At 37.3% G+C, this 21,689-nt stretch overlaps 1 protein-coding gene across 4 annotated transcripts in view; it reads left to right on the top strand.

Annotated features, from left to right (window-relative positions):
- Window positions 1-17,946, top strand: part of GAS2 (growth arrest specific 2) — an 84,481-nt gene extending 66,535 nt beyond the window's left edge. For all 4 annotated transcript variants that reach the window (XM_027662049.1, XM_027662048.1, XM_027662051.1 and 1 more), the window contains one exon: window positions 16,777-17,946. In XM_027662049.1, the coding sequence (XP_027517850.1) occupies window positions 16,777-16,995 (219 nt within the window). In that variant the 3' untranslated portion in view covers window positions 16,996-17,946. The remainder of the gene's footprint in view (window positions 1-16,776) is intronic.
- The last annotated feature ends 3,743 nt before the right edge of the window (window positions 17,947-21,689 follow it).

The raw sequence follows: 21,689 nt of genomic DNA, 5'->3' as shown, positions 1-21,689 counted from the left end.
TGAGGTGCTGGTAAAGAGGTTCAAAAATGGGTGTAGTGACTGTGACAGAGTAGTGATGTGTATAAAATAGTCAACTTCAACACATAATATTCATACATTTTGTAATTTGAAATGCAGATCCCTAATTTCTCTATGGTACTATTGATTTCAGAGCAAACCCATTTTAGGTTCAAATTAGGTTCAAATTCATTGGACATATGATTCAAGATGATGGCAAGTGCTAATTTGATCCCAGAAAGAAAGGAGAAAGGTTGAGCAAGAGAAGTTGCTGTTAGTGAAATATCAGGCAGCCACGTCGTCGTGTGTTAACTTGTGCTTATGGTACCCTCATCAGTGCAATTAATTCATCCCTGATCTGCATTTGGATGAGTACCTCTAGAAGCTGGGAGAGTGACCAGATGTGGATTTCCTGCCTTCACATTGCATCAGAAGTAAAGTTTGTCCACTTAATGTGCTAGTTTAAGTTCTCCAGCCATTTGCACTCTTGTCCAGTTGTTGTACCTGGTATGTAATTTCCAGTATTATTTATATTCTGGTCAAATTTGGCCCAAAGATTTCCATTCAAGCTGCAGTCACTTGAGCTATAGTGGATTTGAAATATTTAATGTACTACAGATGGCACTTGACTAGATTTGGCTCTATAGCCAAATACATATGTGTATTTGGATCTATAGTCAAGACTGATGGTTGCAGTCTTGGATAAATAATTTCTGATCTGTAATACCTTAACTTTATTTGAAGTTATTTATTCCATTCAGATTGTTTTCACAATTTTTTAACACATTAGTATAGCCTCGGTTCCTTACTGACAACGCTGCTTTCATATATTTGCAGTGACATAATTTCATTCCAACTTTGTAACATCATGGCCCATAGACTCACACTGACATCATTTTGCAAACTTTGAGAGGATGCTTTGTACTGTTTAAAGGAAATTAAGCCCAAGTATAAACATTATTGAAATTATGCCACCCTTGTTCTCCCCTCATTACCCCAGTGTAAATTAGAAGGCATTTTAATGAATCCCATGGAGTTAAATAAATTTATATCAGGCCTGCTCATTTAAAAAAATAACCTCTAGTCTTAATTCAAGCAAGATCTGATAAAACAATCTGTCTCTAGATACTTTCCAAATGTAATTTTCTTGGTTATGCATGTAGTTCTGTTGATGTAAAAACCAGGGGATGGAGGTAGGAGGAAGTTTCCAAATCTCTGCCTCTTACTCTGGGACATCTGTGACTGTTTTCATCATTTTGGTGTTGCCTTGAACTGTTCATATATAAGACTGTGGAAAACAAATCTTGAGAGTTTTGTTCTCTTTGTCTCTTAGATCTTATCTAAAACCATACAGACCAAGGTTTCCAGCATAACTAAGAATCATAAAACAGAAGGCATCTGAAGCACTCTGTAGACAGCCAAATAACCCAATATCTTGGGTTATCTGTGCTTTGCACAGGTTTTCTGAAGTATCTTAGAGAATCCTGACAATTCTTGTGAATAAAATCAGTCAGTATTGCTTGCAGGAATATTATCTGAATATTGCCAGTTCACCGATTTTTAATTATAACCCCTTTGTCTCTGTTAAAGGTGCTAATAACAAAAATATTCTTGTCTGAAGTAATTTTCCCATGAAAGCTATAGTTGTCCCACTTCAGTGTTAGCAGGAATACTGCAGGATGGAGTTGGCAGTGCACTCACTTCTTGGGACCTGGACTTTCTTAGATAACGTTTATTTCCTGATTATGTTCTTTGATTTCAATTTACATGAAACTTTAAAGATTGCTTCTGTTTATAATATTTATATAATATTTATATGTAAAGGCAAATCGAGATGGAATTTGGCAACAGTGAGAACATCATGTTGCTAAAAGAGATAATGGTCAAATTTTTTTTGTATGTGAATTGAATTTAGAGTGAGGCCATAGGACAATTAGAGTGCAGAGACTTGCTGGCACTTAGGACTAGGATGAGAAAATAGTGTGATAAAGAGTGAAATAAAATATAAAAGTGATGCATTTTTCAAAGTCAAATGCTGTACAAGTGAAAAAACCCATATAGAATCATAGATGGATTTGGGTCAGAAAGAACTTTAAAGATAATCTAGTTCCAACCCTCCTGCCATGGGCAGGGAAAATCTGGAATTAATCAAAAATAGCATGAGTGTATAACATCCTGATATTCAGCATAACTGAGTAATATTAAATATCAGTTGTTAATTACTGTCTGTTCACCAGATATACAGCAAATAATAGAGCAGGTATACACATATGCACATAATGACCTTTAATTTTAAGTGTTGGTCAGCTCATGTTTTTTACCTTGCCATGCTCTGCCTACTGGGCTTATGAATCTACAGGGTCATGAATCTAGGAGGGCATTTTTTGAAAGAGGAAAAGGACATCTGGTTAAACGAAGCTATAGAAGTGGAACTGTATAAATAGGAGAGAAAAAAGAACCCTTTTTCTTTTCTTAACTATCCTGTCCATTATTTGTTCTTTTGTCCATGTACCCTTCTTTATACACATGATATAGCCTAGGATAAGGCAGGAGTGGTATTGGTGTGGAGTCCAGAGTTCCATATTGCATGTGAGAAGTCTTGAGGGTGTAGGTGCAACTCAGGAAGGGAAGGAGTTGGAGCCTGGAGTGGTGGAAAGTTAGAAATTCAGGACACAGCCTGAGTGGGAGGAGATGGGATTACAGCTCCTGCTGCACTACACCATGAGGGGAAACAATTGGACTCCAAGCCTTGGCTCCATGGTCTAGAAATTTTTGGAAGAGAGTCAGACTGGAGGATCTGTTTCAGTATATTGGAAATTAATTTATACCTCTATAGATGGTGCAACTGAGGTTTTTGAGCCAATTACCCAAATTACTTTTAGGATGTGAGTTAGCAGCATGTCAACTGCTCCCCAGGAAAGGTTCACATGCAGTCTTTCACCTTAAGGTAAAAGTTAAGCAATAGTCCCTACTGGACTGGTAATAAAATTGTGCTGCATCTATTTGAGCAATATTATGGCCTCAAATAGCAGACAGCTAGGAGATTGGGATGAGAACAGTTCCCTCTTTTCTCCTCCTTGCTATTTTGGATTGCCGTGGTGCACTTGTAAAGAGAAGGTTTGCACTTCTCTCCATGTCTGTGCTTATTCCTTTGTGCTTCCATTATTTGGCAGGTTTTAATTTTCTCTCACCTGTAATGCAGGTAGCAGACTTCCATAAACTTGTAGGTTGTGGAAAGTGAAGGAAAAAGCCATCTTGAATAGGAAAGATGGAGGAAAAATAGATGGATTAAATTACTGAAATATAACCCATCCTTAAACACAATAAAGGTACCTCAATGTTATTTAGTAATTCCTGATGCTATTAGAAAAGATTTTTGTAAGCAATACCCTCGATGTAGCCACATTTTAATGAGTCTTTTTATAGGGGATACTGTAAAACAGTAGTTTCCTTCGAAAAGACCATGTTGTTAAATAGATTTAAGGATGACTAGACAGCAGCACATAACCTTTAGAGTTAGTCAGGATAAAGGCCTGATGAATTTATTTACATCTCTATTCTAGGATCGCTAGGCAACCAAGGACAAATGGCTTTATGTCTGGCTACTACATTGTATTGCTTTTAAAAGCTTTTTAAAATATTAGTTCTTTGGCACAGGAATAAATTGATTTAAAGCATACTACAGCTCCTCTTAGATAATTTCTGGGGTTTAGTACATGATCTCCACGGGTCGGTGTAGTCGTATGGCTGGGACACACGTCTCACTTCAGTTAAACTCCATCATTGCAATGCATCATGATGGCAGTGTTATTTTGTGTTTGTGTCTTTATTTTTATATATTTATTTACTTTAATAAGCTGCAGGCACACAGAGATAGGGGCTAGTGCACATTGAAATTGTGCACTGTAGGTTCTGCCTCTTCAGGCACATGTAGACACCTCGATATTTATGGGCACAGACCAATTTCATCTGCAGGCATTCAGTGAGGAGTTATGATAGTGCTCTTAATTTCAACCACTCACTGGTTTATCTCACTTATCGGAAACTGTACCTTTTATTGTTGATGTTTTATCTACATGTATTCACAGTTCCTCCCTTTGAATAGCCAGCAAGCCCGTACACAGAGGAAAGGGAAAAAAATAAGTCTTGTTATGCCCAGCCTAGAGACTTGAAGTGTAGAATTACAGTATATTTACTTGCTGAAGGACATGTAAAACATATGTCTTGGAGCTTGCAATTAAACCTACATCTGTCTCACAAATTTGAGGAAGTGAAATGGTATTATTGTCATTGCATATTATTTTCTCCTATGGGTTGGATCAGGCACCTCAACACTCACCAGTCCTGAAAGTAATGCCATAAAGAGGTAAAAAGTCTGAGTAATAAAGACATTATTGAACTTCTCATCAGAAAAAAAATGTAGGCAGTTTCTGCACCTGAAAGTGTAAAGACCATTCTGAAAATGTCCAGAAAAATGCAAATCTTTCTGGTATTCTTTTGTTGGGGCCCTCACTGCAATCTTTCTCCAGTCTATAAAACACCTCAGACTTATTGATTTTCCTTTTGCTTACTTGTTAGTGCCAAACCAAATGAGCCAGCTGCTAATCCTGAATTAGTTCATAGGAGGCAGAAAACTATTGAAAGTCAAGGCACTGGTTGTGCTGACCAGTGCAGAAGACCTCTACAGTGTCAAATAATTTTTACTTCTTCTCAAAGATAAATCTGCAAACATAAAACACATGGCATTCAGTTCCTTGTTCAGGTGTCTGGAGACTTTCAATTTTTATTATTTTTTCTTTGCACAACAGAGTGCAATTCTTTTTGAGATCTTCACTTGTCCAGAGCATACTTTTATTCCTTTTTCTCATGCCTTTAATTGATTGTGGTGTTTGTCTGCCTCCTTGTGATTTTCTTTATAACTGCAACCCTGATATGTTTGATGGGTTTGGTTTAGTGGGTGTTTTTCTGGTGGTGATGTGTTGGTTGGTTTGGTTTGGGGTTTTTTTTGTTTGTTTGTTCTGATTTGTTTGGGTTTTTTTTAATAGGCTGTGCTAAGCAAATGAATTGAATTGTGACAAATCTAGGCATGCTTTATTTTGTTTGTTTGTTTTGGCCTCAGCACATTAAACTGAAATGCTAACAGTCAACTTGAGGATGTTACCATACCTATCTCAACTGAAATTAATTTTGAATGCTGGGTAAATCAAAATACCTTTAAGCATAATTTTAAAACTTCTGGGTCGTGATTTTTACCACTAAGAGAGATGTCAGCATTTTTATTTCAACAGGGGGCAAAAGATGGTGATTTGGGGAAAATGGCCCACAGTGACAAATATTAGAAAGATCACAACTGCAGGGAAGTTATTGCTGGGTCTGCTGATTGGTATCTCTGAGGAGGGGGATGCACAATAAAGGAAACAATTAAGCATTTTAACTCCAGCTGCTGCCCTAAGCTTGCATACACTTGAAAGTAGCTGTTTGAAGCAATTTGGAAGGTTAAAAGGAATATAATCCAGGCAGAGTTAGGGAAACACACAGGTTGCTGCAGGACATGATAAGTGAAATCAATCCATACTGGACTTAAAATGTCTGGGCCACTTATCACGTGCACATCCTGCCAGAGGCAGGGCAAGAAGGGTTCTATAGATGAAGATGTGGAGGTTTTTATTCGGTTGCTGGAGATATTTTCTTTTCTTTGGCTGTTTTGGGGCTGTTACTCAGGAAATTAGGAGAGACAGAACGAGTCTTGAGAAAATAGCTAGAAAACAGATGGTACTTTAGGGTTCATAAGAACATTTCCATGTACTTCTGCAGTGCCATAACACGAGCGTGTTCACATGCAACCCACGCACATTTGCATGGTGAAAGCCCAGATTCTCTGAATTCAGTGGCAAAATCTAAGTGAATGATCATTCTGTGCACAAATGCACTCTGTAAGTGACTTAATATCCTTAAAGAAATGTTAGTTAGGAGAATCTTGATTCTCTGGGCAAAATTAATTCCTTTTGTACTTAGAGAGGTTTCTGTTTTAAATTTGTGCACAGTTTATAAATAGAACTCCTATTTGTTATTTTATTCCACCCCTCTAAGTTATTCTCTAACACATTTAACTTTAGAAAGTGAGAGAGAATTGCCTCTTTATCTGCTTTTTTCTTTTTTTTTTTTTTTTTTTTTAAGAGAAAACTTTCAGGGCTCCAAATGCTAATAGATTAACTATTATAATTAAGAAAATGATTTTTTAAGTTTTTTTATTGAAAGGTAAGAGCCTTTTTAAAGCAATCACACATCAATTTATTTTAGCAGCCTCATGTTTCTGTTTTTGAATCTTTTTTTCTGAAATATAGTCTTCCCCTACCCCCCCTTATTTGGCTTTAGTACATCTCGTTTTCCATATCTCCATCCAGAGACACCATTTGCCAGTTTATACTTTCATTTACCCTCATAAACTCTGTCTGATTTCTCTTCATGCATTTAATCTGTTTGCCACACCATTTCTTCTGCTGAGCGTTGCACGAAATTCTTCTTATGAGTCAGTGCTGCAGCTTGAAGCAACTATTCTGAATAGTTGATATTGAATTTCTGTTCAATATCACAAATTTCAGTTGATTGGGACTAGATCTTCCTTGTGGTTGGCCCAGACATATGTGTCTGGAGGGGAAGCTACAAGAAAGTGTCACCCTTATTGCCCTCAGAGTCACCAGGTATCACCCAAAGTGCTCGGGAACGCACAGTCCCTTTATCTACAAATACCATTCTGAATGTGAATCCCATATCTGATTATTTTTCCTTGACATTATTCCTCTTTGTCCAAGACATAAAAGCCTTCACTTGTCAGAAATTTAGTTGTTCTTAATGAATAGGAAGTGTGTTTACTTCAGCCTGCATCTGTGTTGTTTCTCGCACACAAAGTTCTCGCCTACACAGGATGCTTTTTTCAAACAGTAACCAAGGTTCCAGTGTTAATCAGACACCAAACATGTACTATTCCCAAATGCTATAAAATTGTGTCAGACAGAAACTTAAATGTAAGGTTTGAGGGAAAATTTGATCGAGAACAAGAATCCCAAATGTCCAGATTCTCATGTGATCTTTTTTTTTTTTTATCAGTACACGTCCAAAGGTGTACCTTGATTTCAATTAGTCAGGCAGCAATATTTGGAATATTTCCTTCTGGTTTTGTGCTATAGCGGACTTATAATAATTAGTTTCATTAAGTGCAATATTTGTGCTATAGTCAATAGCTTATTTTGACCTTTCCCAATGCCTCCCTTTGTAGAAATGTTTTATGCAACTTTTCCTTAACTCCAGAGGTCAGTAGGCCAATTCTTGGCTGTTTCTGGGATACAAAGAGTGGCTGATCTCCTGTGCATCGGTAGTGTATGTGATTATACCAAGCATATTCACTTCGTCTCTTGCCATGCACAGACAGAGGATGTTGCATTTTTGCAATGTGAAAGGGGAAAAATTTCCCCTTTCCTCACTTGATTATCTCTTTTTCAGAAGGCGAGACATTATTTCATGGCCTCTGAGTATCTTTAATGGTAGAATGACTGCAGAAATGCTCCCCCTCAAGCTGAGTCTTCTACCCTAATCAACTGATTGTTCTTCAGTGTCTCTGGCTTAATGAGATCTTTCCATTCACTTCGCTGTGCAAGTGGATCATTCTTTGTTCCTATCCCATTCCTACAAAATTCTGTTTCCCCAACACTGCATTCCATGTGTGTCTTTGTGCATATCTCAGGTCCTGATGTCAGGTATAATGTGCGATTTTCTCTATCATTGCTCCATCGTTTCAGTCTCTACCATCTCTTCTGCAGAATGTGTGTCAGCTAAAAGTCATCGCTATTCTAGATCGCATCATTTACGGGACAGTGTTGTCAGTCCCACTTTCAGGTTTGTCCTTTGAGTCTTTAAGTCGTCTTCAAATATTTTCAGTAATGACTGTGAGTTGCCCAGAGATTTCCCTCCCTGTCCTTCATTATTCCATGCCTTGCAACAATTTAGGATGTCAATGTGCTGCTTGATTCTTGCTTCCTCTTAGATGCCTGCAGAAAACAAACTTCCTTTCCCCTGCCTCTCAGGCACTGCTGTCTCTCACATTCCAGTGGGTGTTTCTGGGTCACCTGCTTGTTATCATCTCATTTCCACATCCTATTTTCTGCTCTCCCATTCTGTCACCACCCTGCTGTTGCTGCACTTCTCCTAATCCACAACTGCTGATCTTCTGACAACCCCTGCATGTTGTTAGATTGGATTTACAGGAGTGCTGCTTTCAGCAATTGCTGTTGCCCCTTTTGGGAGGCTGTGTGCTGTCCTAGTGGGACCTTCTGCTGTTACATCAAATGGGAGAATCTTCTAGTGGGAGAATACCACTGTAAACATGCTATTTGCCTGCTCTCTGCTGTAAGGGGAGGGTCATGGTCCTAGTTATTCCCCTTGGATCGGATAAGCCAACTAACATCCTATTCATTCTTAGACACCCTGTGTTTTCATGATAAAATACATGTTTCCTGCCTTCTTTCTGACCTCTATAAACCAGGATGCAGCTAAGAAGCCATCTCAGCTTCTCCATATCTGTACCTCCACAGGGGGAAAGCTCTAGGAACAATTTATAAACTTTTCCCCCTTGGTATTCAGTTTATAACCTGATTACATGCTAGTTTGCTGAGCTGTGAGTAAATCTATGTCCATTTTTGTTTTCATTTCATATTGCTTTGATGCTTGGGGAAGATTTGCCATAAGAGAGGAGCAGGATTTAGCTCTATGTAAGGGTGAAAGGCAGAAGGTTGAGATACTTGCAAGCACTGTCCCCAGATTTCTAAAGGGTTACACCAGTTCCACTTGCCTTCCCGACAGGGGGGATTTACAATTATGTATGACTTATATGTCACTTAAGCAGCATTACAGCTTTTTAACATAATATAGATCATACCAACAAGGTATGGCAATATATGAAGTCTTTATTTTTGAGCTACAGCAGTCTGATTTCAGTGGAATCACTAGACACTTATTTTTTGTGCTTGTCTGTCTTCAGCACACATGTTTTCTGTTCCCAGTTGCATTACCAGCCCTGTGCTGGAAATGTAGCATCTTGTAATAGTGTTTCATAAGCACTGCAAAAAAAAAAAAAAAAAAAAAGATTTTTGACTGATAAGGTAGTTTAACAACTTGGGTAAGTATTGGAAAAATAAATTGAAAAGTTGTGAGGTGGAAATCTCAAATGAGGTCCAAAGATCCCCTAGCAGGAACTTGCTAATGGAATATAGAAGATTTGAAAAGAAACTGAGTCCCCAAGAGACAAAAGGCATTCTCATTTCAAGTCAGCTTTACTTACCCTCTCTTTGCTTAGGTTTTTCACAGAAAGGAATGTTTTTGAGAATGGACACTAATGTCAGTTTAGAAACAGGAGAAATCAACATGCAAGCAAAATGACCAATCAATTAATGAGGATGAGTTGGGTGGAAGCAATTTATTTAATATTCTAAATGAAAGAGAGCTCTCTGCTGTGTGATTCACTGAAGGAAAGCAGCTGATGCTGTAATGCATCTTTTCTTAGAAGTAGCTGTGAGATGAAAAGGGGACTGAGAAGGCTGCTTTGGTAGGAGTGGATTTAATTAACAAAGGACACAGTGGATAGGGTTTTAAAGCCCTTATCCTAGGGGCTTTTTTTTTAAAAAAAAAAAAAAAAAGGAAAAAAATTACTTATTTTAGCAGAAGGGTCTGATTCAGATTTCAGAAAACATAACCCAAAATACATTTTGAAGAATTGGACTTCCCATTGACTTCAGCATCAGTCACTTACTGAAAATGTTGTGTAACTGGTCTCATTTGGTGCTGTTACAGTTCGTTACGTTGCCTCTGAGACCTTTGGGTGCATATGTTAGTTAATCTGCTAGGAGACCAGAAGTTAACTTATTTACCTCAGGTGGATCATTTTAATATCAGTTTTGAAGCTTGCAAGCTTATGCTGCAAGTGTTATTAGTGAGACTTCTGGTTTTGTGACAAAGTAATACTGCTTCATGTTCCAAACACCAGACCCTTCACCACCCAGAGACTGGTATTTGCACGTTGATGTGAAAACAATCTTAAGAAGTCAACTTCTGTTATCATAGATAACACTGTAAGCAAAGGAGGAGGTGTAAATAACAGACAGCTGGATACCTGTAATGGCCATGTTTACTACATGGTATTGGAGAACAAAAGTCAGATTATAACTCTGCCTTCCAAAACTCCCTCAGCTGACTGGCAAAGGTCTGCACTGGCTGCATCATTTTGGGAATAAGGCTGCAGGCTGAGTAACTCACTGAGCTTTTCATCAACATCATCAAAAAGAAGACGTGATTTACAACTGGGCAATGGCTCTCAGCACTGAGACCACCAGCCAGTTTACAAAACCCACCAAGAAATGATGTTTCAGGTCCGATTTGAATAAGCAAAGTACAAGTAAGAAAATCTCCATATACCGTCTGCCCAAGTTATGTGCCAGGTTTTAAATTTATTGATTTCCAGTTTAATCCTTTTTAAAAAAATAAATACTCCCTTAATCAGAGAGGAGCATTGATCTCATTGATGTTAAACTTTTTTTCTTATTGGAACTACTCTAGTTTTGGCTTTTTTTTTTTTTTTTTTTTTTGATGCCAGATGGAAACACATACAAAGTCCTACTAATTTTGGAGAAGGAATAGGAGACAAAAGTGTGTCTGTTATTGACACACTTCCAGAGAGAAGTACATCTTCACTTTATTTTTAAATTTCCATTGCTACTTTATTTCAAAATGTATTACTAGGTTTAAGTGTAAGTGTTTAAGATACAATAGGTAGTATCTATTTCATTTAATACTATACTACAATATTACACTATAATAACAAGTTATAGTGCCTAATATTATATTTTATAATGATACTGTAAGCTGCTATCACTTTACAAATCCTGAAGAATTTCTACATCATTTTTGAGACTCAACTATGGAACAGAAAAGTGACAAAAGTCTGGGTAGGAAAGAAAATTTAAATAAAACACAATTATAATTAAAGATTTCTTTCATAGGATAGTGATTGTTAAAAGTATCTGTTGTCCACTAAACCTGACAAGTCTCGTTAAGTTTAAAGTTATTTGAAGATAGATGGTTTGTTTTTTTTCTGAAGAGTAAGTCTTCTTTGAAGGAACAACAGTATCTGTGATAGATGATATGTTTGTCTTAAAGCTGTCACTATATATAATATACTGCACCTCTACCATTCCTTCTTTTATGTTTTGTACTCCAATTATAATGATAGTTTTTGCCTAGGAGAAACCCTCACTTACTTTAAACTTCAAAAGACTTAAGGTTAAGCTTGAAACCACTGTCCTTACTGGGGCTGCCCTCCCAGATATAAGTCCTGTCTGCAGAGAGATGTCTATAGTCCTCTCTGATTAATTTTGTTTGCAGAGTGAAGTGACAGCCAAATTCTAAAAATGAGAAAAGTGGATAATTACACCTGCCATTTTCTGTTTCATACTTTTAATGTTTAAATAGCCTTTTGGGTATTTACACGTTCAATGATTATCTAGATGCCTTTTGTATTTGCATACAGGAAGTCTGCTTGTTTATTTTCCACCATTATAATTATAGATATAATTATAGATAGATAGATAAAAATATGTATAAAATCAGGAATGCTTACCTTCAGCTTGTTTTGGGAACATAGACTTGAACCAATGAAGCTTATAGATCATTTATAAAGTATCATTCCATCCCACTCTTTTTTATGCAACACATTCTAAGAGATTGTTTCAAGAAATTAAGTGGATGCCTGTTAATGTGTTTGATACAGCCCAAGATATAACATTAAAATAAAATTCTTTATAATTCAGAATATTCATTCTAAAACCAGACTCTAGTACAGCTAGAAATATTGTGACAATGCTCTTGACATCTTATTTTCAGGCTGAGATTTTTTATAATGCTTTTTCCAGCTAAGTGAGGTTCATTTAGTGTGATTTACTACATGTAATTCCTGAAAATGAGAGGGAGATGTTGATCCAGTGAGCTGTCTATTTTCCATGTCATTATCACGGTGTCTGCAGAGAGGGGAAGTGCAGGTTCCTTTATTGTGGTTATAGAATGACAACACAGAAACTCAGAGGTGGTCCATAAACAAATCCATATGTAATGGCTGAAGTGATAGAAGTTGACTCATTTGGTACTTTTAAAACTAGTAGACAAAATCCAAAACAGTTTTGCATAATCTTATATCAAGAGGGGGGCTTAGGCAAGATGTGACTTAATGAGGGATGACAAGGAAGAATAAGGAATGTGTTTTTCCTGGTTTTCAGGTGGGGAAAAACTTATTTTTACTTATTTACCTCTAGGATAATTTAGGTTGGAAGGGACTAATACTTTGCTGTCTGCCAAAATACATGTTAATAGACTGTAAGTAGATTACTTCAGTGTGGATGAATAATTAATACCTGGAATTGGCTTACATAATTTGCACTTTTTCAGATTTGCAGAGGTCAGGTTTAATTTGAATCCCTGAGATGTGCACTTAGGCACATAAGCGAGCTCTTAAAAGTCTAAAATAAGCTTTTTGTTTTTATTACACTAAAACCTTTCTCTAAGAAGACAACACACACACATTCAATAACAAAGGAAGAATGTAAGCCAAGAAAAAGCATAGTTGGAGAGAAGCTTTCTAGCTTTGCTCCATATCCTCTTGGGAATTGCTCCCATGATTCCTTGTGTCCATAAGGGTCAGTCCTACATATGAAACAGCAGCAATGCCCTTTTTAAAGTGTATGCTACAGTGGCTGTAAACTTTTTAAAATTGGGCTGTATCTAAATCCAACCTGACTGATGATTAGGTCTGATCATACTGCAGGATTTTGCTATATATTCTAGGATGAATTCTAGAAATGAAGTCGCATAATCTTTGCTAATAAGCTATTTTTAATGTCTGTAATTGTGGCTTGCAAGCAAATAATCAGAAGACTATTACACACTCAGTTGTTTTCAGGTCACTGAATTCTCAGGGAAGTAGAAAAACTTAATGTAGACTTTACATTCTGTCAGTCCCAAACACAGCCACAGGCTGCAAGTCCTCTCCTAACATCAGTTCTTCATTTCACAAGTAAGAAGAGAAAGACTACAGTCTCTTGTATTGAAGAGATGTCCTGTTTCATGAGTATGTCCACATGAGCTATGCCCTATGGAATAAATTGTCATTATTTGACAATAACATATTCTAAATACAGGCCCAGAGACTTGCTGGGGCAGGCTGGCAGCCCAGATCTGGATCCCATTCCTGGTCTGAGGTTTGTATCCTGCTCTCACTTTTTTTGTTGTTGCTTTTTGGGTTTTTTTACTAAGAACTGTTAGTGAATAATACTGAGTGTACCGTGTGTGTGTGTGACAGCACACAGCTATACCTACTGATGATAATGAGTCTGAGTGGCTTATATTCAGTAAAATTCAGTGTATTCAGTTCTCTTTCCCAATCTCATTAATATTTCATTTTTAGAGCGTGAAATTTGTTTTTCACGGCCAAGGGTGTGAATCCCTACATTATTTTGTCAAACACCTTTGGATTTTATAGTCAATATTCTCTCAGTATGTAGCCTACACTGTTTCTGAAGTTGGCCTAAAGTCACACCAACTATCTACATTTGCTTTAGGTTGCTGCATTTGGTTTCCAGAGCCCAGCCCAAGTTCCTTTTGAGTCGGTAGGATTTTTGTGTTGGCTTTTGCAGTACTTGGATCATATCCATAGTGTCTAATTCCTCCTCTTGCTTCCTCTCCCCTCCTGAAAAACCCTGTAAGAAAGTTATAATCTGAAGAATAACAATATTGGGCCAGATTTTCAGTTCCTATAAAACTGAATAGATTTTTTTTTTCAAGTCAGTAAAACTCTGCTCATTTAGATGAGCTTAATATCTTTACATACAGCCTAATATCACTTTAATAAGCCATCAAAGCCTCTAAACTTATTTATGTGACAACCATAACTGGTTAGACTATATTTTACAAAGTCCTATATTTTACAAAATCCTATGCAGTGACATCTTAACATCACCTGACTTTCATCAACTATTTTCCTTGTTATCTCTGGATACAGCCCTGATGCCCACCAAAACAATCTGTCCCCCTCTGTGATGCTGTTACCTGGTCATCTGTTTTCTCGTATGTTTGCTTCACCATAGATTCAGCTTAAAGACAGATTCTACAGAGAAGAGCTTCAGACACAACTGAAATAATGAGATTTATGGCAATCATGAGCATATGTTGGATTTTATTTTTAGAAAGGATTTTCTTAGTTTCAGTTGGCTGGAGAGTGGTGGGGAAATACATGTATGTCATGAATGTATTTACATTGATAGTGACTGATAAAAATTATTATTCCAGAATCCACCTTCTTATTTCTCAGAGATCTCATGCAATTGAAAGGGTGAATTGGGTGGATCATAAAATCTCAGAAGTTTCATCTTCAGCTGAAGTATGTTGGGGAGGAAACTGCTTTTTCAGTTAGAAAGCAGAGCAAGTTATTTTTTTTTTCTTGGTAAGAAATCCTTTATACTTCTCTGAACCTGGAGCAATTATGAAGCTAGCAGAATTATTCTGGATTCATGCTGATGTTACTAACATCAAAATGTGACCATAAGAGTAAAATGGTGCATTTGTGGCACAGCACAGCATGAACAATTGCTATATTTAGGATGTAGGAAAACCCAGTCTGCAGAAAGCAAGTACTCAATGAATTCTACAATAGTATAATAATACAAAGCAGAAGGAACAAAGAGAGGAAAGATAAAGCATGTATGTTTGACTTGAGCATCAGGAAATGGCATAGTTTATCTGCACAATAGTCCCTAAGGGAAACTGAACCAAATATACTTTTTGCTAACTTTCCATCTTAATCAAAAGTCCAGGTACTAACTGCTCTTGGAAGGTGAACCCCCCCTGTGACAATATATGGCAGCTGAAATACAGGCACATTCAACCCCTTCCCACGGCATCATCCCATATTGTAGTGCACAGGTTGGACTTAGATTGTTTTAATGTGCAAAGTTTTTGGGGACAGTTCCCAAATGGGTTTTTTTTCAGGCATTCAAAGAGAAGAGAATTGCTAAATAAAACTCTGCAAACTATTTTCTCAAGGCTCTGTCACCATTTGAACTGCAGTTTTCAAACTGGACGTAAAAACCATCTGCTTCTTTCATGATCTGTTGTGCAGGCTAAAGGCGCGATTCAAATCTCATACCCTTGGTCAGGGTTCAAAACAAAGTCTTGAAACTAGAATACAGAGCTTGAGAGGAAAAAGTGTGATGGGTGAAGATGTGAGTGTGATTCTGCTTTCACACCGGTGTAAATCTGGAGTAAAAGCTCACCTGTGTAGACCTGTTGTCTGACGCTCACACAACCCCGAGCAGCAGCAGGGACTCATTAACTTACCTAAGAGTGCTTGAGCATTTCCTTGGGATGGACCAGAAGTAACTTTATTTTCCAGTATCCATAAAACTGAATCGACTTCCCACTGTGGTTTCAGGTAAAAACCAAAATGCAGAAGGAAGAATTTCCTTGCATAAAAATGCTTTAAGTTAAAACTGTCAAATAAGATTTCATCTGCAGCTGCTTATTCAAATGAAGAGTTCCATTCCTTATAAACTTACCCCGTTTTTCAAACTTTACTGTACAGCTGGCCATGCTTTCTTCACTCTAGGTGAACCTGTCTCCTTATGTCACAGAATGCAAAGAACATATTTTCAGGTTGAGGTCCAGTGTTTGTTGGTTGGAGTTTCTTTTAAGAATGAAATTTTTGCCTTTTATTATGTGTGATTTTGTTTAATTGAGAATGTTTCTTGTTTTGTTGTCTGTGCTGTGTGTACTAATCTGAATTGTCCTATGTTACAAAAGGTTTATGTGCCACATAAGTCTCAACTGCAAATCCTGGCAGACCTCAAGGGTGTTTTGGGGCATATTAGAAGACATCACCATATAGACATCACCGTAAATCCAAAATCAAACACCCAGACTAGGTTAAACATCTTCTAGAATGCCTTTTACAGGATCAATCTTTAACTTCTGGTGCTATGGCTAAATGTTTAGCATTTCATGAAATGTCCTAATCAAAAGATTTTTCAGTGTGGGATTTAGGATGTGGCTTCTATAGAATGTGCTGCTTTATGATGCCTCACTGGTATTTATTTGACTGTTCTACATTATTAGAATGTATTGTCGGCAAGACTAAATTGTTAAAATTAATACTACTTCATTTGATTAAATTTTTTTTTCATATTTTTAGAGATAGAGGAGGTTGTTTTGGTTGCTTGCCCTTCACTACTCCTTTTAGATAGATCCCTTATCCTATAAAGAAAAGCCAGTTTCAAGACATATAAAATGGTGTCTTTACTAGCATATTTTCAAAAAAATTAATCTGAAAATATTCATGTTGCCTGACATATTTCCACATGAAGAACAGGATCACTCCCTGCTACACGACTAGAAAAACATGTAGCATTCATTTACATAAAGCATGAAAATCTTTAGTTTAAAATACCAGTTTATTTTCTTACTTTTTTTTTTAATTTACTTTTAGAATGCAAATAAAAACCACTACTGTTTCTTTTCCTTCTATTGCAAAGCAGACTAGTAACATATGTTCTTGACTTTCATTTAAAGCAAGCACAGCTTTTTCCAGCAGAAAAAAAAAAAAAAAAAAACAAAAAAACGTGATTTCCCACTGAAAGGTTGCCTCTCAAGAGTTTTTGTTTTGGTTTTTTTTTCCTGCCTATGTAATTTCAGATGCTGCACAACAAACACGTGATGGTTCGTGTTGGAGGAGGCTGGGAGACTTTTGCAGGTTACTTACTGAAGCACGACCCCTGCCGAATGCTGCAGATCTCCCGAGTGGACGGCAAAACTTCTCCGATCCAGAGCAAGTCTCCGACCCTCAGGGACATGAATCCAGACAATTACCTGGTTGTTTCTGCCCATTACAAAACCAAGAAGGAGATTAAGTGAAATAAGCTTCTCATGTGTGAGTGGAACTCTATGTATGTAGGCCCAAATTATTTTCTCAAGTGTAGCGAATTTAGTTTATGCTTTAAAAGGACTTCTGAAAATTTAAGACAGACTGGAAATGGCAACCCATTTTGAAGATCTTTTGAATTGTAGAACTATTTATTTCTAGTACTGTATCTTTTATAGCAAATTACCCTTGATAGGCTGATTACTACAATCAGATAATAAATAGACATATATTTTTAGCCTAATTATTACTCTTTAATACGTGAATGTATACTTAGAGCTACATAAAGGAGTGGATCCTGTTAATGGAAGAAAATACACAATACACTTGTATGAAAATCTTATTACTTTGAATCCTTGACTGTTAGGCTAGTTGAAAAATATATATGCAGGTGGAAAACGAATATTTGTGGAAATTATTTGGTAATGCCTCTTGAAATGAAATAAAAAGTGACTATTTTTATGGTTTGCAACCTTTTCTTAATCAGTAGAACATAACGGCTTATTGCATGCCAAACAACTTCCCAAAGCCATTACTTTTTAAAAAAAGAAAAAAAAAGCCCAAGAAACCCCACCCCCCACACACCTTTTTACTCTTTAAAGCTGAAGACGATGCTGTGTTAGAACTGTGTGTAGATCCTTCCTGTCCCTCCAGAGCCACAGGACACTGCACTGTTCTTGGACATGAGCTTTTCCTTCCCCTTCTTTTTAATTTTGTTGGTCATGCCAAATGTGAAATATTCGTCACTAGAGTGATTCACATTCTCATAAATCATTCACACACCTCTAAAGGCATACGTGGGCTTAGTTCATTATTTTGGCTACTTTTCTATGTTTATATTTGGTAATTTATGTGCCTTTTAATGTCCTAGAAAAATAATTTTGTAGGATTATTTCACTGACTGTATAAATTTACAAATGAAATAAATTTTTTTAAAATACTCATACATTTTGAAAGTCTTATTTATTTGTAATCTGTCATCCTCCCTTTGCTTCCTACTGACCAGATGCTTACAATATACAATACTGCTTGCTGCCCTAATAATGAACTACGCAAAGAAAGGGGCAAGCAGATAGCACAGAAATACCCAAATTTTATTGAAAATTAATTTTCCTTTGCAGGAGAAACAAAACATTCAAAACTATCCTTGGAATATATTTTATTAGTACTGATTGGTGTTTTTCTCTATTTTCTGATGTTTAATTTTAAAACATGCTTCTTATGATCTGCTCCTGTGGTCTTTAAAATTACCAGTAGAATGTCTGCAGGCTAGAATCAAGACTGTCTTTCATGTTCCATGCCTTATTAAAATCAGCATGTTGTATCTCACTTCTGTGGAACAGGCCCAGCTCACCATCTAGAAATACCTGCTAAATACAAACAGTTCACAACTGCTGGGTGCAGCAGGACATAATTCCAAACAGGTTTTCAGAAAGAAAAGACACAGCCCTTTATTATTATTTTGAGACACTTTCTAGGAAGATTAAACATATATCCAAGCAATAAATCTTTTGAAAAGTCCATAGGAAGACCCAGTTGTCATAGAAGCAATTCATGCCCCTTTTTCTGCTCCCTTATGGCAGCAGAACACAGATCACAAGCAACATTACTTTTCTAAAAAAAAGCAGCGCAGCTGAAAAATGTCAGGATCTTAATATAAGCACTGAGAGATCTGTTTTCAAATGAACAGAGGGGAAAAAAAAAATCACTCCTGAAAGTGTGAGACGTTTATTTTGAAATAATTAGTTGGATTTCACAGAATCGTAGAATTGTTAAGGTTTGAAAAGACCTCCAGGATCATCAAGTCTAACCTTCGTCCAAGACTAAGTTTGCATTGCTATTATGTTGGGGTTTTTTAAATATTTGAAGGGGTTTACACATTAATAAATCAAGAGCAGATAATTATAAGAAAGGTATTCCTAGTTTTATCCAAACCAAGATTTTAAATTAAACATGAACTTCTTTACATGCTTGAACTGTAGCTATCAAAATAGTCTTTTTTGATTCAGGGTACTCAAAAATCTTTTTTTAAAAAAATCATCTCATTAAAACAAGTCCTGACTTAAAACTTCAACTTTGCCAGTTCCAGAATGGAACACTATATGGACCTATAAAGGATTTTTTTAAAGTACTGCCACCTAATCTGTGTAAAAAAGGTAAGACTTACTGCATTTGACTGCATTGGTGTGGGTGTGGATAACAGAAGAGGAAGTTAAAGCAGGAGCATCCATAAAGCAAACAAAATTAAAAAAATACAGTAAGCTGGTTAGCACTGGAAGAAGGGGTTGTAGTTAAGTGTTGCTGATCTGATAAATGGCATTTTCTTAGTGTATTAGATCCTTTAGCAGTGTAGGAATTGGGAAATTTGTTAGGAGCCTGAGGCTCTATTTATGAAGCTAAAGCTGAGCAGCAAAATCTTGCTCAAAGAGGTACAGCCCTACAGCCCTTGTTGCAATGATGGGGGCAGAGCAGCTTAGATCATTTTCCATGATGAATGCTATGTAGTGAGCTTAGCTAACTCTACTGCCCTGTAACATGCCTGAATTTCAGTGTTGAGGGGGTTGGAACTCCTAAAAAAGTTCAACTCATATAAGCTGCAACAAAGCCTCTTCTCAAAGGCCTTGTAGACCAAATCTCATGGGAACTCCAGCTGGCTGTGAATAAACTGTGCTGAACCTCGAGACAGATAAATTATGGGAGATTATTTGTGAAAAACATTATTATTGTATAATGTCAAATATGCCTCACATGCTGGAAGGCATTCAGAATTAGTCTGGAAATGTAACATCTGTTATTGCTTGTTTTAGGAAGTAGCTTCTGTCCCCTTGCTGTTCACGCATTACCTGGAGATTTTCTTCCAAGCAGGATTATTTACATCACTGATTGAGGATAGTTTTTTTTCATACCTGTATTATACTGATAATTGCTTGTTCCTTTGCATTACCACCTTTTTTCTAACAGCAATTCAGAGAAGATATGTAAAATCCATGGTAGCTAGCTCAAGGGCTGCTGGTGGGGCTGAGAGAAATGAAGAGGCAGTATGTGTGTGGGAAGGTACAGCAAGCTCCTTGTTACTTAAGACCCAACACTGAATTCATTACACATGTTCATTTTAGATCTGGAAGATGAGCTGTTTGCCACACTACAACGTTACAGATGCATCTGCTGGAAATGCTGACAAGGGTTTGGTTCTTTTTGGGCTTACACTTTGTACTGCTCCGTTGGCTGCTGCCCTGCAGTACCTAACAGGTATAGTGCTGCTTCTTTGCTCTGTCTCCTGCTTTCTTAGCCTGTGGTTATGTTACCTAAAATAACGTTGAACAAACAGGTGGGATTATGCAAATGTTTATGGGGCTGGACAGGTTTGCCCAGACTCTGGAAAAACTGCTGGCACCACTCGTGCCTGATGAGCTGTGTCCCAGGAATTTAGTCTGTCACTGTGCCAAATCAACATGCTGAAGTCACCTCTGTTCCTCAGGGCCCATTGTGGTCCCGCCCACCCTTGTGGAGACACAGCTTCTGTGTCTTCCCAAACTTCAGGATGTTCTGCTCTGAACACTCTGTCTCTGGCATAATCGGTGTATTTTAACAATATGCAGCAGCAGATGGTTTCACTTGCTGTTACTGCAACAAAGACAATGCTATCACAGTCCTGGAGAGTCAGCCTTTCATTCCAGCTTACCAGCACAGGGCTTGGCCTGCCAGGAGTTTTTGAAGTGATCTGCGAGACGATGCTTTCAGAAGATGAAGAAGAAAAAAAAAGGCATAGTTGTACTGTCAAGGTCTAGATAATCTACATGAAAAGATGCACTTTAACAACCTCTGAGGTGAATTAAACACCTAGGATCAGGGGGAACAAGGACAAAAGTCCTACTGTGTTTCATATTTATTTAGTGCAGCACTAAGAAGGAGAGGGAAGACATCTACAGGGAGAGAGCAGCTTTAATCTAGAGAGCTCTCAGCCTTGCTGTTCAATGTACAGTTCAGGTACCTATTGCTTGTACACTACTGAACTGCAGTATTTACTGCAATTAATGTTACCCCACAACTTAAACCAAGTGCTTTTATTTACCCATGTAACTTCCCAGATTCAGTTGAGCCTGGCCATTTGGACAGTTAGTTGTATATGTTACAGGAACTTCCTTTAAAATAGCTTTTTGTAACCTAGAACTACACACTCCCCAATCTTCTGACGGGTTTTGTAGCTGTAGGAATAAATTTGACATTCAAAACAAGGACTCTTGCAAAGCACAGATCTCTCTGGATTTTACGTGCAGGATGGGGAGAGAGAAGAGCAGGAACTGTGACTGGTTGCATGAAGTTATTCCAGTGGCTTTACATGAAAGTGTCCATGGTACTAATGCAAGCACAGACTTGTCATCCAAGCCCCTGCTGTATGACTGAGCAGAAGACACTGATGGTTATTTGCTCCCCTTGCAGATCTGGGGGAGCAGGATGACAGATAATGAAGAGGAAAATATATTAAGCTTGAAATATCTCAAGTGACCAACTAAGCACAAGTGCTGCTTAAGTGTCTTCGTGTGACCTACTGGCATGTTAAGATTGAAATTCACATTTCAAATTAAGGTTTAGTGTATTTTATTATAATTCAATGCATTTTCACTAGACTTAAAAAAAAAATGCTATGACCAGTTAATATAATGAAGAGAGCAAGTGTCAGCAACCA

Source organism: Corapipo altera, unplaced genomic scaffold (assembly GCF_003945725.1).
Source record: "Corapipo altera isolate COAL_440 unplaced genomic scaffold, ASM394572v1 RXGC01000072.1, whole genome shotgun sequence".
Lineage (NCBI taxonomy): Eukaryota > Metazoa > Chordata > Aves > Passeriformes > Pipridae > Corapipo > Corapipo altera.
Note: the sequence above shows the minus strand (reverse complement) of the source record. Positions and strands in the feature narration are given on the sequence as shown.